General features: G+C 44.9%; 1 protein-coding gene across 2 annotated transcripts in view; it reads left to right on the forward strand.

Annotated features, from left to right (window-relative positions):
• Positions 1-18,526, forward strand: part of GRM4 (glutamate metabotropic receptor 4) — a 287,327-nt gene that overhangs the window by 187,149 nt on the left and 81,652 nt on the right. For both annotated transcript variants that reach the window (XM_083744949.1, XM_083744950.1), the window contains exons 5-6: positions 9,594-9,748; positions 16,673-16,813. In XM_083744949.1, the coding sequence (XP_083601075.1) occupies positions 9,594-9,748; positions 16,673-16,813 (296 nt within the window). The remainder of the gene's footprint in view (positions 1-9,593; positions 9,749-16,672; positions 16,814-18,526) is intronic.

Here is an 18,526-nt window from a genome sequence, read left to right on the forward strand (position 1 = left end):
TTCAATCAGTTTACATCAAATATGCAAACAATCTAAGTTCCTGGGAAGCTGGCTAATAGATATGTCTGAAACCCGGACAGTTACACTCATTTACTCCCAGCAAAATCAGAGATTTGCTTCGCAGTGTAAATGGCAAGCACCATTAAACAGGGATTTGTAAACATTTACCTATCTGAAAACAGTCTGTAAGCTGGAGAATTGCACCCTGTTGGCAGTAGCTTATACACATCTGGAAATTCTGTATTTTTCATGCAGTGATAGGTTGAGGTTTACTGCTGAGCCAGATGCCTCTCTTGGGACTTAGCCATGTGATCATTTCTTGAGTCATGAAAGCACTTGTGTGTGTGTGTGTGTGTGTGTGTCTTTCTCTCTCTCTGTGTGTGTGTGTTTGCAAGTGTGTGTTTTCTGGATACCACCCGGTGCAGATCATCAGAGCTTTCACGGTTCTTCAGCCTGCATAAACTTTCCATCTCATATTGATTTTCATGCTTGCTTTTCAAGGCTTCTTTCATTCTCATAGCACTAAATAATGCAGCTGCAAAAAAAAAAAAAGGTGACACAGCTGTCCGAAAGGGCCACCAAGAGGTGGTGGTCCACATTGCTAATTTCCTCTAAATTTAGGAAAGAAGAAGAAGAGTTTGGATTTGATATCCTGCTTTATCACTACCCAAAGGAGTCTCCTTTCCCTTCCTCCCTCACAACAAACACTCTGTGAGGTGAGTGAGGCTGAGAGACTTCAAAGAAGTGTGACTAGCCCAAGGTCACCCAGCAGCTGCATGTGGAGGAGCAGAGACGTGAACCCGGTTCACCAGATTACGAGGCTACCACTCTTAACTGCTACACCACACTGGACCTCGCCCCAGTGCTTCTGGACCAGCATAGTGGAGGCTGGCATTGTTTTTGCGGGTTCATCCCTTCAGATTCAGACAGGAGTCCTCACTTTTTGAAGTTGTAGTGCTAAAAGCAATGAAGTAATTTGTGGGTGAAATATGGGCTAGGGAGAAAATTCAGAGTCTTCATGATCTTCTGGGTAGCTCAGCTGGTTAGAGCTGAGGGATGGAACCTGCCCAGGTTGCAGCTCAGCTGGTTAGAGCATATGGGGATGGAACCTGCCCAGGTTGCAGGTTCCATCCCCATATGGGACAGCTGCATATTCCTGCATCACAGGAGGTAGGACTAGATGATCCTCAGGGTCTCTTCCAACTATACAATTCTATGAGTCTATCTTCTTGCCTTTCTTGATTCCCCTTCTCTGGGCTCACATCACACCTGTTGCCGGAAAACGGTGAAGGAGATTAAAATATGCATGCAGAGCACACACAGCCCAAAGAAAGCAATATTATGCCACAAAACAAAGTGAGTTAACACTCTTCATGTGTGAGAGATTCTGGGCTCCTCCAGATGATTTGTTTATTGAACATTCAGCCTGATCTGCTAGCACAAAGCTTACATATGGAGGTTAGACTTTTTTAATTTTAATGGAGTGATTGTTCTGATTCTCTGGCACAGTTTATATGTCTTCCCATTAATCGTTTGCTCACCTCACACTTCTGAGTGCTTTCCCCCATCACTTTCCTATCTGCAAAAAGTTCATTTTTTAAAATAATGTGGTTTCATTGCAGTAGGGCAACAGAGCACTTTAGTTCACCTTAATTATGGAAACCTAAATTTCCAGTATGCAAATAATAATAATAATAATAATAATAATAATAATAATAATAATAATAATAAATTTATTTGTACCCCACCCATCTGGCTGGGTTTCCCCAGCCACTCTGGGCGGCTTCCATAGAAACCAAAAAATACACTAAAATATCACACATTTAAAAATTCCCTGAACAGGGCTGCCTTAAGATGTCTTCTGAATGTCAGGTAGTTGTTTATCGCTTTGACATCTGATGGGAGGGCGTTCCACAGGGCAGGCGCCACTACCGAGAAGGCCTCTGCCTGGTTCCCTATAGCTTTGCTTCTCTCAATGTGGGAACTGCCAGAAGGCCCTCGGCACTGGACCTCAGCGTCTGGGCAGAACGATGGGGGTGGAGAGGCTCCTTCAGGTATACTGGGCTGAGGCCGTTTAGGGCTTTAAAGGTCAACACCAGCACTTTGAATTGTGCTCGGAAATGTACTGGGAGCCAATGTAGCTCTTTCAAGACCGGTGTTATGTGGTCTCGGCAGCCGCCCCCAGTCACCAGTCTAGCTGCCGCATTCTGGATTAGTTGTAGTTTCCGAGTCACCTTCAAAGGTAGCCCCACGTAGAGCACATTGCAGTAGTCCAAGCAGGAGATAACTAGAGCATGCACCACTCTGGTGAGACAGTCTGCGGGCAGGTAAGGTCTCAGCCTGCGTACCAGGTGGAGTTGGTAGACAGCTGCCCTGGATACTGAATTGACCTGCGCCTCCATGGACAGCTGTGAGTCCAAAATGACTCCCAGGCTGCGCACCTGGTCCTTCAGGGGCAAAGTTACCCTATTTAGGACCAGGGAGTCCTCCACACCAGCCCACCCCCTGTCCCCCAAAAACAGTACTTCTGTCTTGTCAGGATTCAACTTCAATCCATTAGCCGCCATCCATCCTCCAACCGCCTCCAGGCACTCACACAGGACCTTCACCGCCTTCACTGGTTCTGATTTGAAAGAGAGGCAGAGCTGGGTATCATCTGCATATTGATGGACACCTAGTCCAACCCCCCTGATGATCTCTCCCAGCGGCTTCATATAGATGTTAAAAAGCATGGGGGAGAGGACGGAACCCTGAGGCACCCCACAAGTGAGGGCCCAGGGGTCTGAACACTCATCCCCCACCACCACTTTCTGAACACGGCCCAGGAGGAAGGAGCAAAACCACTGTATAACAGTGCCCTCAGCTCCCAGCCCCTCTAGACGGTCCGGAAGGATGTTATGGTCGATTGTATCAAAGGTCGCTGAGAGATCCAGAAGAACTAGGAAACAACTCTCACCTTTGTCCCTAGCTCGCCGGAGATCATCAACCAGCGCGACCAAGGCAGTTTCAGTCCCATGATGAGGCCTGAATCCCGATTGGAAGGGATCCAAATGGTCCGCATCCTCCAGGCGTGCCTGGAGTTGTTCAGCAACCACGCGCTCAATCACCTTGCCCAAGAATGGAAGATTTGAGACTGGGCAATAGTTGGCCATACTGGCTGGGTCTAAAGATGGTTTTTTAAGAAGCGGTTTAATGACCGTCACTTTCAGTGGATCTGGAAATGTTCCCTCAGAGAGGGAAGCATTCACCATCCCGCAGAGCCCATCGCCCAGCCCTTCCCGGCTTGCTTTTATTAGCCAGGATGGGCAAGGATCAAGGAGACAGGTGGTTGGTTTCAAGCGTCCAAGCAGCCTGTCCACATTCTCGGGGGTAACGGATTGAAATTGATTCCATGCAACTTGACCAGACAGGGCTCTAGCACTCTCCCATCCCAGCCCTGCTCCCACGGTGGTGTCTAGCTCCTTCCGAATATGAGTGATTTTATCTGCAAAAAACTTTGCAAAATCGTTGCAGGAGATCTTGGAGTCTTTACAAGGCCCCGGTGGTAAAGGTGGTTCCGTTAAATTGCGGACCACCTGAAAGAGTCTCCTGCTACTATTTTCTGCAGATGCAATAGAGGCGATGAAGAAAGTCTTCTTCGCCGTCGCTATCACCACTTGGTAGGCTCGACGTTGAGCTCTGACCTGTGTCCGGTCAGATTTGGAGTGAGTTTTCCGCCACCGACGCTCTAGCCGTCTCAGCGATTGTTTCATTGCCCTCAGCTCCGAAAAAAACCACAGGGCTGTCCGGGCTCCATGCCAGACAGTCGATAGCCCTGATTAACTCCGCATTCCAGTGGGCCACCAGGGAATCAGCTGAAAGGCCATCAACATGGGATAAAGCATCCCCTACCACTCTCTGGAAACCATTTGTATCCATTAAGTGGCGGGGGCGGACCATCCAAATTGGTCCCACCTCCCTGCAGAGGGGAAGGGTCACGGAGAAGTCCAGTTGCACCAGGAAGTGATCTGACCATGCCACTTCTTTTGTTTCACTATTACTTAGTGTCAGATCACCCACGTCACTAGAGGTGAAGACCAGGTCTAAGGCATGTCCATAACTATGAGCTGGGCCAAACTTATTCAGGGACAGCCCCATGGAGGCCATGCTTTCCACAAAGTCCTGAGCGGCCCCTTGTAAGGTCGTGTCGGCATGGATGTTAAAATCCCCTAGGAGAACCAAACTAGGTGTCTCCAGGAGAACATCCACCATGACCTGAAGCAGCTCGGACAGGGAATCCTTGGTGCAGCGGGGAGGTCGGTACACCAAAAGGAATCCTGTACTGCCCCTATTGCACAACTTCCAGAACATGCACTCAGAAAACTGGATCTTCCCAGTAGGACGCCTGATGCAAGCTAATGACTTCCTAAAAATCCACTGCAACCCCCCCTCTCCGCCCACATGACCTGGGTTGCTGTGCGTAAGAGAAACCTGGTGGGCAAGCAGCGGCAAGGACAGGCCCATCTGCTTCCTCCAACCAGGTCTCTGTCACACATGCCAGGCCAAATCCTCCATCCACAATCAGGTCGTGGATGGCAGTGGTTTTATTCATAATTGACCTGGCATTACACAGCAACACCTTCAGGTCATGTGGGTTTCCCCTGTTGATTCCAGTATCCATCCGGTCAAGGCCAGACCCTGAGGCAGGGATAGTCTTCAAACAATGACTAAACCTGCCTCCTCGGTAATGACATGGTCTGGTCTTAGTGTAACTCCGCCTCCTGCCCATGATCACCAAGATCGGATGTCCCAGTGCTTCCTCCCCTGTGGAACTTGTCCCAGCCATCGTGTTGGCTGGGGCCCCACTCCCAGGCAGCCCTGATCCTGCCCCTTAAAAACAAAATACAAACTATACAGAACCAATAAAACAACAAAAACAAGAACAGAACAATTATACTAAAATTAATCCCCAACCAAATATTCATCCCACACACCCACAGCCAACAAAGGAAAAAAAGGAAAAAAGAAATTAAAATTTAAATTGCCACCGACTGCTTGAGGACATTTTAAAACACATTAACCACTTGGAACCGGGAAGCAATGTCAGAACAACTTCCCACACTTCCCCAAAAGTTTGTTCCAAGTAAGGGCCTGGGCCATGCCCCCTGGGCCAGTTGGAAAAGGCCTTGGAAGGGAGCAGGCCCTGCAGTCCTCCCCACAGCCGATGGTCGAAGGCCTCACCGCAGCTGGGACTCCTGAATCTCTCCCACAAAATATTGACTGACTGAATCTTGAAAATGGTTCACCCTTCTCAGATTACCTGGTCTGTAGATGCAACTCTTTTGTTAGCACAGGTTTGTTCTTGTGTGATGTAAAGCATCCCAAGTATTTCTGTCACTGCTGTTTTCCTCATATTCAAATTTCCCCATAGCTGAGAAGCTCAGTGGGTGGTCCTGAGCCAATCTCTTTCTCAGCCCAACCTACTTTGCACGGTGCTGTGAAGATAAAAAAGAGGAACATGCACACCACGCACGCACACACACACATACCCCGAGCTCCTTGGAGGAATGATGGGATAAAAATTCAGTTCAATAAAAAAAACCAGAGGTGTAAAGCACTGAAAAATAGTGTTTTCTGTTGTATGCAGCTCTGATCCATTGTCTTTAGTGGAGATGTGCTGATTTATACAAGCTGAGAGAGGGAGCGAGGGTTTGGGGAATGACTGGTGGAACATATCCAGGCTGCTCAACTCTGTGAGACTTTCATCTGAGCAAGCCATTGAACTCTACTTTAATGCTGGCAAAATCACTGTCTCATCTTGGCAGCTGTTATGTGCTGGGTTTAAGGATGCTTGACAAATTTAAGAAGAGCCCTGCTGGATCAGACCCCAAGGCCCATCTAATCCAGCTTCCGGTTCTCGCAGTGGTCAGGCAGACGCCTAAGAGAAACCCACAAGGACAACATGAGAGCATTCTCAGCACTCTCCTCAAATTTGATCCTCTTCAATTTTAGTGGGAATCCAACCTGACCTGCAGTTTCCTGAAATGGAATTTTGCAACACAGTCCTTGGAGAAAAAAATGCACCAACGGCATTTTGAAACTCATATTTTGCAATAAAATACAACTAGGAATGTGCCTCTTCAGAGAAAAATACATTCAAAATATACATGTAACTTACCTACAGAGAAAAGGCAAATAATAGGTAACATGATGAATGTTATGATAGGTATGATAGGTAACATGATGGAAACAGAGACATCACCTTGCCGACAAAGGTTCGTATAGTTAAAGCTATGGTTTTCCCAGTAGTGATGTATGGAAGTGAGAGCTGGACCATAAAGAAGGCTAGTTACAGATAGGTAGCCGTGTTGGTCTGCCATAGTCAAAACAAAAAAAATTCCTTCCAGTAGCACCTTAAAGACCAACTAAGTTAGTTCTTGGTATGAACTTTCGTGTGCATGCACACTTCTTCAGTGTGCATGCACACTTCTATCTGAAGAAGTGTGCATACACACGAAAGCTCATACCAAGAACTAACTTAGTTGGTCTTTAAGGTGCTACCATAAAGAAGGTTGATCGCCGAAGAATTCATGCTTTTGAATTATGGTGCTGGAGGAGACTCTTGAGAATCCCATGGACTGCAAGAAGATCAAACCTATCTATTCTTAAGGAAATCAGCCCTGAGTGCTCACTGGAAGGACAGATCCTGAAGCTGAGACTCCAATACTTTGGTCACCTCATGAGAAGAGAAGACTCCCTGGAAAAGACCCTGATGTTGGGAAAGATGGAGGGCACAAGGAGAAGGGGACGACAGAGGACGAGATGGTTGGACAGTGTTCTCAAAGCTACCAGCATGAGTTTGACCAAACTGCAGGAGGCAGGAGTGCCTGGCGTACTCTGGTCCATGGGGTCACGAAGAGTTGGATACGACTAAACGACTAAACAACAATGATGGAAGTTTCTAGAATTATGCATGGCATGGAGAAAGTGGATAAAGATTTTTCTTCATCTCTGCCTTAGACACACGTGCAATATTGTGTCCAATTTTGGGCACCGCAATTTAAGAGGGATGTTGACAAGCTGGAACATGTACAGAGGAGGGCAACCAAGATGATCAAGGGTCTGGAAACTAAACCTTATGAGGAGTGCTTGAAGTTGCTGGGTATGTTTAGCCTGGAAAAGAAGAGACAGAGAGAAGATATGATAGCCATCTTTAAATATCTTAAGGGCTGTCACGTGGAGAAGGAAGCATGCTTGTTTCGAGAGTTGGACTCGAACCAATGGCTTCAAGTTGTACGAAAGGAGATTCCGACTAAACATTCGGAAAAAACTTTCTGACAGTAAGAGCTGTTCGGCAGTGGAAGAGACTCCCATGAGAGATGGTGGACTCTCCTTCCTTGGATGTTTTTAAGCAGAGGTTGGATGGCCATCTGTCATCGATGCTTTAGCTGATATTCCTGCATTGCAGGGGGTTGGACTAGATGACCCTTGGGTTCCTTCCAACTCTAAGATTCTATGATTCTATGAACACTAAGCTGAATATTGGAAGTTTTAGTACAGATAAAAGAAAGTACTTCTCCAACAAGCATGTAGTTAAGCTATGATACTCACATCCACTGGAGGCAGCGATGGCCAGAAATGTGGATGACTTTAAAAGAGGATTTGACAAATTCATGAAGGATAAGATAATGGTTACTTGCCATGATAACCTGAACCTTCGTGACTGGATGAGTAATGCTTCTTAATTCCAGTTGCTGGAAACCTCAGAAATGTGCAGGTCCTGCTTGCAGGTTTCCCCCCCCACAGGTCACTGTGAGAACAGGATTCTGCACTAGGTGGGCCATTGATCTAGACTTGGAGACTTTTCTTATGTCCTTTCAAATGTTTTTCCGTCTAATCTGCCCAACCATTTTATGACTTGGTGTTAGAAGGCCTGCCTTACACTTGACCATTTCAGTTTTCGACTGCAACACTGACCTACTAGGTGACCTTGAGCGATTCCAGTCCACTTCCTTGCCTCTATTCTCTCTCCCACCCACACACTGTAGGTTCATCAGGCCAATGAATAGCTTTTATTAAGTGTCACAACACAATACAATGGTTTTTTGAGGTGCTGCTGTAATAGAAATAATTGATGGTGTAGTAAGAAGAGCTGGAGCTCAATTGGAGCTAGGCTCACTGCACAATAACTGCCATGATATCACTCTTTCTTTTATCCAGATCACTACCACATTTGCTCTTTCCCCTTGTCTGATTCAATTTATTTCCCCTCCCCCTGCATTCCAAAAATACTTCCCTTTCCCTTAGGGCTCTGGCATGTCTGTCATTCAAGTCTTGCTGTCACTACTCCCTTAATTGTTTTTTAATCAACCTTGCTATTGACAAAGTCTCCATTGATCTGCTGAACACCCTTTTCTTTGTTTTGCTCCTTTACTAGCTCAGGTGCTATACACTCACCACCAATTTCAGTCCCATCCTCTTCATTCATAGCCTTCTGCTTTTCTTCTTCTTTTTAACCTAAGGCCAGGGACTCAGAAGTGTGGGTAGGTGAGTAATGCAGCTCAAGGCTCTCAGAATACTGCTCATTTATTTCTCAGGTTCATTTTTGCATCTGCTTATTTAATTTGAAAACAATAGCATTATAAGCTGTCACATTCAGTGCTGTTGAAGTAATCTTATGAAATCATACATGCACTTCAATAAAGAAAGAAAGAAATCTAAGAACCGGTAACTGATCAAATTAAACATTGTAGAACACCAATCAGCCTTGATTACAGAAGTAACATTTGTTGCTTTATTTGTTGTATTCCTGAGGGTCTCAACTCCCTCTGACTGATCTTAAGGCAGGGTCTCCATCTCTCACCATCCCTTCTCTTGCACTTCTGTGGGCCATGTTAAATTCCTTATCTCTCCCTCCCCCCCAAGTTAGGGAATAAGGTGCCTCTGAATATATGATCAGCCCAGGAATTTGTACCAGAACCAAGCTCCTAAGTCCCACTCCTGGTTTCCCACAAGTGTTTTTTTCCCACCAACGCAGCTAATTTTATTTTATTTATTATTTATTAATATTATATATTGCCCTTCATTTGAGGATCACAGGGCAGTTTACAGTATAAAAACACAAAAAGACATAACATGATAAACAAAACAATACCCCCCCCCCATTTTAAAAGGCCATACATTGTTTAACTAGCCAAATGCCTAGGATAAAAGGAGTGTTTTCACCTGGCACCTAAAGGTATGTAATTTAGGTCTGTCAGGTGGGAACTACTGCACTTCTAGTTTATGAGGAATGGGCTGAATAGATTCTTCTAGGTTTGTTTTGAAGAGAGAAGAAATGAGATGGCCAGTTAAAACATAATGCAGAATCTGTGTTTGGATCCACATTTATGTGAAGCTCTAAGGATGAGTGAATGTAGCAAATATACGTTGTGCAGTGGTAAGTGGCAATTGGATGCACAACCTTTGGGTGTGATTGGGCACATAAAGCCAGTGAATGCAACGTATTCAGTGTGGTCACTGCGTTCCCGCCCTTTTGTTGTGAGGTGTGCATTAACCTGAACACAAAGGCAAAGGTGATTCTATGAACTGGTACTTTTCTCTTTTCTCTTCAGGAATGTGTTGATGGCAGCAAAGAGGGCCAATCAGACTGGACACTTCATCTGGATTGGCTCTGACAGCTGGGGCTCCAAAATTGCCCCCGTGAGAGATCTAGAAGAGGTGGCTGAAGGAACCGTCACCATCTTGCCCAAGAGGGCATCTGTTAGAGGTATGTCTAGCAGTTTGCTCAACAATGTCAGATGGTTGCTTCTCAGGGTTGGTGCAGAAAGGCATTTGCCATTGTTGTGCGTGAACTGTACAGTTGTTGTTTTCTCCTGTTAGAAGCTCAGTCGTGTGCTAATCATCTGAAGGGTGCTCCATACATTTCCCAAGGAATGGTGTTGCCTGGCTAGTCCCATCTCTGGAATCAGGTGCACCATGGACACCATCACCTGGACATCCACACAGTCAAAGCATATTCATGATCAGCTTTCATACAATCAGAACTCCTGATTGCATGGTGTCCTGGCTGCATGAAAGCCTATGTGTGAGGCTTTGAGAGCGCAAATGTCCACATGAATTTGTTTATTTATTTATTGTTTATATCCCATCTTCCTCCCCCTGCAGGGGCCAAGGTGGTATGCATTAAAAACAGATTCAGCTCAACAACAAACAAACCTTCAATCAGTACACACACACACACACACACACACACACACACACACACACCATATTAAAAGCAACACTGAATCCAAATAGCTTAGAAACCATTTGAAGACACAAGAAGAGGAGAAGAAAATATACAGCACCTGTGATTAGAAGACTTTGCTGCAACAGCCAGTTAGTGGTCAAAGTCCTAAACAAAGAAATAGTTGCCTGCTGGTGAATCAATAGCAGGGAGGAGACCAGCCTAGCTTCCCATGGAATGGAGTTCCACTATCTGGGAGCAGCCACTGAGAAGGCCCTCTCTCAGTACCTGTGAAGGTGGTGAGACCAAGAAAAAGGTCATTTAGTGAGGCCAGTTGGTGATCCTCATGCAAAATGAAGGGCCCCATGGAAGTGTGTCTAGTCACATCATTGCTTTCTTTTAGGAAACAGGTGAAGGCACACCTCTTCCTACAGGTTTTCAGATGATGGGGACTGTGATTGTATTTATTTATAGTTACAGGTAGGTTGTTGGTCTGCCATAGTCAAAACAAAACAAAAATTCCTTCCAGTAGCACCTTAGAGACCAACTAAGTTTGTTATTGGTATGAGCTTTTGTGTGCATGCAGTGTATCTGAAGAAGTGTGCATGCACACGAAAGCTCATACCAATAACAAACTTAGTTGGTCTCTAAGGTGCTACTGGAAAGATTTTTTTTAAATTGTATTTATTTAAGACTAGTTTGACAATGCTGATTTTATTACTAGAAGTGCTGAAATATATATTTTTTACATTCTTGTGCTGTATGGCTCTTATGTTGTTTTTATGCAGTATACCATCCTGTGGCCCTTTGGTAATGGGCAGTATATACATTTTCAAATACATATATGCCTGCATGCCTGCATACACAATGGAACCACCTGCTGAAGCTCAGCATGTTTGAATCTGCTCAATGTCTGGATGAGTGACAGCTGGGAACACCATCTATGGTGCTTGGAGTTCTGCAATGGAAGAAAAGCAGGATAGAATGCCCCTTGTTGCATTCCTTTTCTTTCTTTCTTTCTTTCTTTCTTTCTTTCTTTCTTTCTTTCTTTCTTTCTTTCTTTAAATTAACTGTTTATTGAAAACTTTGATCCTCAATGTCCCAATGGCACTATACATTTTTCATGCATATGCATTTTCTCTTTTCAATTTTGCAGGATGCTCTCAGGGCTAGATCTGCGGGTGAGGCTCCCATCCCAGCACTTAGATAAATGGGTCACAATTTCAGGAGAGAGCTTCTCATAGCTCTTTGGCCAATATGCCCAAACCATTACTAAGCATCAGTCTGCCTTCTCTTTCCCAGCCCTATCCTGCCACTAATTATTGCAAGGACTTTTCTAGGTCTCTTTAAATGTTTCCTTCACTTGGAGTTGCATTTTCCTTCTTCCTTGTAATGCATGCTTAATTGAAAGCAGTCATGGCATGCATCTACTGAAAATGATAATCTTCAGTTGGGTGTTTGGGGTATATATTGATGCTTTAGAAATGGTCATGTTTTTCTGGGTATCCTTTATAACACCTTGAGCATTTTCCCCTTGAAGTTTCTTCAAAGGTCAGTTCCTTCTACTGCAAGGAGTTCAAATATCACTTGGATATCTTCATTGATGCTGAATTTGTCAATGGACACAACCCACAGATAAATTCTCCTATGTGAACCTCATTATAACAAATGGGTCAAATGGGATATGTTCTCAGTAAACTCTTATCCATTATGAAGTTGCTTCAAATAGGGGTGGTTGATGAATTAAATCTTTTAAAATTCCTATGCAAAATAACCCAATCTGTAACCCTTGGCCTAAACCAGCAGTTCGAAAGCACCCCTAAGTGCAAGTAGATAAATAGGTACTGCTTTATAGCGAGAAGGTAAACGGCGATTCTGTGTGCTGCGCTGGTGCTGGCTCGCCAGAGCAGCTTCATCACGCTGGCCATGTGACCCGGAAGTGTCTTCGGACAGCGCTGGCTCCCGGCCTCTTAAGCGAGATGGGCGCGCAACCCCAGAGTCGGTCACGACTGGCCCGTACAGGCAGGGGTACCTTTACCTTTAACTTTTGTAAAAGATGGATGTACCTGACATACATTTCATAGTGCCCTAACAACTTACTGAAATTCTTCAGATCAAGGTATTTCCTCTTTGCTTCTCATGTCAGCCAGCTTCTAACCACTGTCTATACACCAAGAAGAAAGATGTTCTTTGCTTGTCAAGAAAATGGGTGTATCTAGAGTACTAAGTGAAAATGACCTCAGATTCTCAATGCTTTTTCTGGGTAGCAAAACTGGGAATAATATCCAGGGTAGCACTAAACTCCTCCAGGAGGGGCTCATTAAAACACACACACACAACAACAACAACAACAACAAATTATTCTACAAGAAATTTCAGCTAGCTTAATATTCAGTAAAACTCTATTGTAAGTTCATATTGGTCAATGAAGGAATGGCAGGCTAAAGAGGACAGGAAAGTGAAGGGGCCAAATTAAAAGACTATTAAACAATATTTAAACTTGATCCATAGTTGAGCCCCTAATCCACAGATACTGAAGTTGGGGGGGGGGCATTTTGCCAAATACTCTTCAGACAAGGACTGGAATTCACCATCTTCATGAGTTTGAAAAAGAATATTTTTAAAAAGGCATAATATTTTTTTTTCTGAGGGAGGAATAGTTCCATTGGCATGAATTTGCTAGATGGAACAACTCCCCCATCCCCCCCGTGTGCTATTCTGGGTGTTCTCCTGATCCCTGCACCCCACCTGAGCCAATTTGAGAGTGGAGGGCACGAGTGGAGGCGAGGGTGGGGGGAAGGCCTCATTGCTTTCCTTGTGTGGGCTTTGGCTACTGGAACTCACTAGATTAATCCAGACTTGCAGTGTTTTGCATCAGTTTGATTTACCGTATGCATTCACTGGCACATACACAGACACCATTGGCATGATCTGCACCAGCAAGGTGTTCTTTGAAAGCCTATGGTCTTCCTAAAAAGATGAAAGGGATCCAGTAGCTTGAGTCCACAAAAGCTGGACAGGGACTGGCTGAAAAATGAGGAATGGTGACTGGATTCTGATGAATAGACAATGAGCACTCAGAGAAGCGAGGTTAGAGATTGGCTTGGAAGAAGGGATCAGTGATCCAGGGGAACCTGTAACAACCAGGAGGCAGAGGCAGAAGAAGCTACAGGATTGAAGAGCGAATAATAAGTGCAGGAGGAGCTAGAGACAGGTGAGGCTCATGTAGAATCAACAGCTGCCACACCTCCTCCTCCTGTTGCACCACTCCTACTCCACTGTCTCTCAGGACCAGAATAGGATTGAAGTGGGAGGACCAAAAAGTTATATGCAAGTGGAGACTTAGCCTGCTTACGTGCAGCTCAGATGGGGGAGATACATAAGCTGGGGTCAGGGCCTCTCTGTTGCAGCAACTGCCTCATTTGTTGCACATCTAGGAGCAGCTGAGAGGCATGGGTCTGATGGACATGCCTTTCCCTAACTTGTAAGCGTATTTTTGACAATAGAGTTAATTCTCTCCTCTGGACTTTCCTTGTCTGTCAGCATCTTGGCAAGAGATTTCTTAGTCTTCCAGGTGTCACAATACTCTTTGATCAATTTATGCAGGTTGCTCGCAGAACTCAAAATGCAAATCCCACCAATTCAAAAGATCCTGTAAGCTGCTTCAGGAAAAGGCCTGCAAACACTGTTATATCAGGGGCTGGGAGACCTTTCCCTTCTGTATTCCCTTCTGGACAAGGGTGTTACAAGCACCACGAGTCAGTGGTGGGTGGAACCATAGGCAAAAGGCGGTGGAACCACAAATGTCCAGTAGACTAGTCTAGGAGACTGGTTGCTGTACACACTCTCACAGCCCTCTCTGTCATTTATCTAGAAAACCAAAAACCATTATTGGAGTTAAGATTATAAGAACCACCTGCTGCATCAGGCAATGGCCCACCTAGCCCAGCAACCTGTTCTCACAGTGACCGACCAGATGTCTGTGGGAAACCAGCAACCTCTTCTGTGGTTTCCACCAATTGGTATTCAGAAGCATTGCTGCCTCCAAATGTCCCCAAGGACACATTCCAGTCAGGGAGAAACACTTGGGGTATGAAGCAGCCTGAGTGTGGGATACAGTCTTGGGAGAATTCTGAGGGCCAGGTAGAGAGGCCTGGAGAGCTGAATTCAGCCTCTAGGCCTGAGGTTCCCTACCCCTGAGGTAAACCGCTGGCACCCAAAGGTGTGGCAACAAATCTTTGACTGAGACCACTGAATCCAGAGTGGGTCGTGGTGGTGGGGCAGAAGGTTAGAGCCAGAGATTGCAAGAGTGTCCTGTGAGGTTTGCGCACACTCACAAGCTACCCTATTATTGAGTTCTCAGCTAGTTATTAGCACAGTTTTTCGTATACTTGACCAAAGTGCATCCACATTTAGCTCACGGCCAAAGTTTCATTTGTAGAGGTGTCATTCATTAGAAAGGAAAGAGCTGTCAAGTGCCCCAAGCCTATTAAAGGATCCATTCAATTAATAAGGCTACGCCAGATGGAACCCCAGGGAGAGAGATACAAAGCCGCCATTTTTCCTGTCTCTTCCTTACCCCCCTCTGACATCCACTTATGCCAAGGAAATTAGGTTTGTGTTCTGCGTGACTAAAATATGCATGGTTAATTAAGACTTTACTATCGTGGGAACTTGCAGGAGATTGGCTCAGAGCAGAACAGTTTTCAAGAGTGACAGGATCGGGGCACACCCATCACACGCACACTTGTTTTCCCTTAAAAAGAGGTGTTTTCCAGGCTGCCTGTTAGTCTTTGCTTGACTTGAGGCTGTGAAACTCATGTGCAGAAACCTCAACTTGTTTGTTTTGGTTTAAAATCAAAGCTGGTGGAGGAGCTAATGGACAATTGCTTTAACAATTGCTATAAGCGACTAACTTGCCTTTTAAACGAATACCAATTTCAGCTTAGGGTACTGTAAGTTAACACTTCTGCTTTTCTGCTTGATTTCTCATTTGTGCAGGTCTGTTCCCCTCCCAGTTTCTTTCTTGGTTAAGTAATTTTGCATTTTTTTAAAAAATGAAAGATTTTAATGTTTGACGTTTTATTCTGTTTTTAGTGTTCTGTTGGAAGCCACCCAGCATTGCTGGGGAAACCCAGCCAGATGGGCAGGGTATAAATAAAACTATCATCATCATCATCATCATCATTTACACTGGGGGTATATATAATATTATATTATTATGACATTTATATCCCAGCTCTGCCCCCCCCCCCAAGTTCAAGGCAGCATATATGGTCCCCCTTCCCATTTGTTTTCAGAATGACCCTATGGGGTGGATTAGGCTAAGTGTTTGTGACTGGCTGGGATCATGGCCAAGTGGAGATTTGAACCTGAGTGTCCCCAATGCTAGTCCAAGAGTCTAACCCAGGAGTGAGAACTCTCAGAAGGTGCTTAAGTGAGGGTGTCTGTCACAGGGTCAATGGACTTTTTCTTTGCTAACCCCTTTTCATGATGGTAATTATAAGTAGTGGGGGAAATGCCCAAACAGGGGCTTACCTGGTTATAAAAATGTGATGGCATTGAAACAGTGAGAATCCTGCTTTGAGCATTGGAGCTGTGACTCAGAATCACTGCCCTCTCCAGATATATATATCTATATCTTGAATTGAGCATTCAACCTGTGCATCATTGGACTGGATATTCATCTGAAGGATTATAAAGGTCCTCAGTGTTCGAAGAAGTTGTTCTTTGTGCATTCCAATATAAACAGACTTGATCCCCACCTCCTGGACTGATGTGTAGATTGGAGCATCATTACTTTTCTGAATTTTGCAATGCAGCTCTTGGTTTTTAAAAAAATACCAAAATGTCCATAAAACACATAGTTTGGCAAAAATACATTTAGAAATGTGTACTTTGAAAGAAAATATATTTAGAAATGAATATTTTATGAGAAAATGTGAATTTAAATATGAATTTTTCATGTGGTTTTCTAAATTAAAGATTCACAAATTACTGCAGAAATAGGGCAGCATGGACTTATGAATGAGCACATGCAGGTGAACAGGAAATAAACCACTTTGACCATCAGTACCTTGAATCTCTGTGGGTACTTCCAGATGGAGACTCAATATTGCAGCCGCTCAACGAGTTATCATAAATGGTTTGTTGGCAACAGGTTTTATTTAATTTACCAGATTAAATACAGGGAAAATCCATATTAAATGAGGAGGAAAAAACAGACTGGCATTTTGACGCCACCAAAATTTGCAAGCATGAAGCGCACTTATTCCACAACAAATATTCACCCTTTCCTTATCTATTCATTTCCGAACACTTGATTTCAATAGCTTAAACGCCCATTTCACCTTTGTAGACACTGAAAGTGGCAGACTTCCTTTTACAGCTGCACCAGTTCTCATATGTTTTGATTGCAAGACCTTCCTCATCCTTCTATCACCTCTCTCTTCTTTTTCCTCTTAGGTTTTGATCGCTATTTCTCCAGCAGGACCCTGGACAATAACCGTCGTAACATTTGGTTTGCTGAATTTTGGGAGGACAACTTCCACTGCAAGCTGAGCCGCCATGCTCTCAAGAAAGGCAGTGCCTTCAAGAAGTGCACAAGTAAGATGCTATGGGCAGATGGGAGGGGCGTGGAGGGTGTGTGTAGATGAACCAGGCTAGGATGTTGTTACCAAATCCTATTCCTAAGCTTGTAACAAGAGAACACACTATCAGATCATCCATGACGTCTAGTGCCATGAAGTGAAAGAGAGATCAATCTTGATGTAAATTTCTAGAGATGTGGGAATGAGCTGGAGCCAGTGCCGGATTTACATATAAGCTAAACAGGCTATAGCTTAGGGCCCCACTCTCTTGGGCCCCCCAAAAAAATTTAAAGGGAAAAAAATCCTGGATGTACATTTCCAAAATATAAGATGAAAACCAAATAAAATAAAACCTACATACAGCAACAGTGTTTTGTGTTGTGTAGGCTCCTATGATGTAAGTAATGGGCCCCACCTGCTAACCTGCTCCCTAAAATATCACTGGTTTGCTCATTTCTATATATAGGGTGCCTACATTCTGCATGGACTGGTTGCATGGCAACGATGTGCAAATGGCTTTAGATACCTATTAGGTCCATAAATTACCATATAGCATATATTCAACACAAAAAACAGTGACAATTTGTTGTTGACAAAGGACAGCTGGACATATAAAGGGCCCCATTACCTTCAGTATCTTAGGGCCTCATCAAACCTAAATCCAGCCTTGTCTGGAGCAAAGTTGACTGGAATGATGGTGCACTGAGATGGGGATCAGGGTGGAAACACTCAGAACCGGTATACCATAGTGACTGAGTCATAGTGACTGAACCACCTTAAAAGGTACTGAACCACCTTAAAAGGTAAAGGTACCCCTGCCCGTATGGGCCAGTCTTGACAGACTCTAGGGTTGTGCGCTCATCTCAGTCTAGAGGCCGGGAGCCAGCGCTGTCCGCAGACACTTCCGGGTCACGTGGCCAGCATGACAAAGCTGCTCTGGCGAGCCAGCGCAGCACACACGGAAACACCGTTTACCTTCCCGCTAGTAAGCGGTCTTTATTTATCTACTTGCACCCGGGGGTGCTTTCGAACTGCTAGGTTGGCAGGCGCTGGGACCGAGCAACGGGAGCGCACCCCGCCACGAGGATTCGAACCGCCGACCATGCAATCGCAAGTCCTAGGCGCTGAGGTTTTACCCACGCCGTCACTCGCGTCCCCTCTCTGAACCACCTTACAGCTCTGCTATAAAACAAGGGGAGTCATCCTATGGCTCCTAAATCCATGTGAGGATTTTCAACCTAATTTTATGTGGTCCTCGGCCTAATTTCCCAAAGTGCTCTGCAAGCGATCGCTACAGATCTCTGAACTTTCATTGGACATCTGAAAGCACTATATCATTATTGCTATCCTTTACTGATATTGTTTTTTCAGTGTCGGGAAAGTGGCAGGGTCTGCAGTAGTCAGGGATGTTCTGGGGGAGGCAGACTTGCTGTGCGTCAGTGGGAGAGGAAGGAGGAGAGGAAGAAAAGGATTGTCTCAGAAGAAGATTGACGTGGCTGTGTGGGCAGGGCCAACTCAAAACATTTTGCTGCCTCAGGCAAAGGACAAGATGGCACCCCAGAATTTCACACGCAGAACCTGACTGAAGTGGCAGCTAAATCCTCCTTTAAAACTAGCAGTCATACTGTGCACTGTAAAGGCCATGGCTCAACAGCAGAGCATCTGTTTTGCATGCAGAAGGTCTCTGGTTCGATCCCTGACATCTCCAAGTAGGACTGGGAAAGACTTC

The sequence above is a fragment of the Podarcis gaigeae genome, assembly GCF_964106915.1.
Source record: "Podarcis gaigeae genome assembly, chromosome: 6".
NCBI classification, from domain to species: domain Eukaryota; kingdom Metazoa; phylum Chordata; class Lepidosauria; order Squamata; family Lacertidae; genus Podarcis; species Podarcis gaigeae.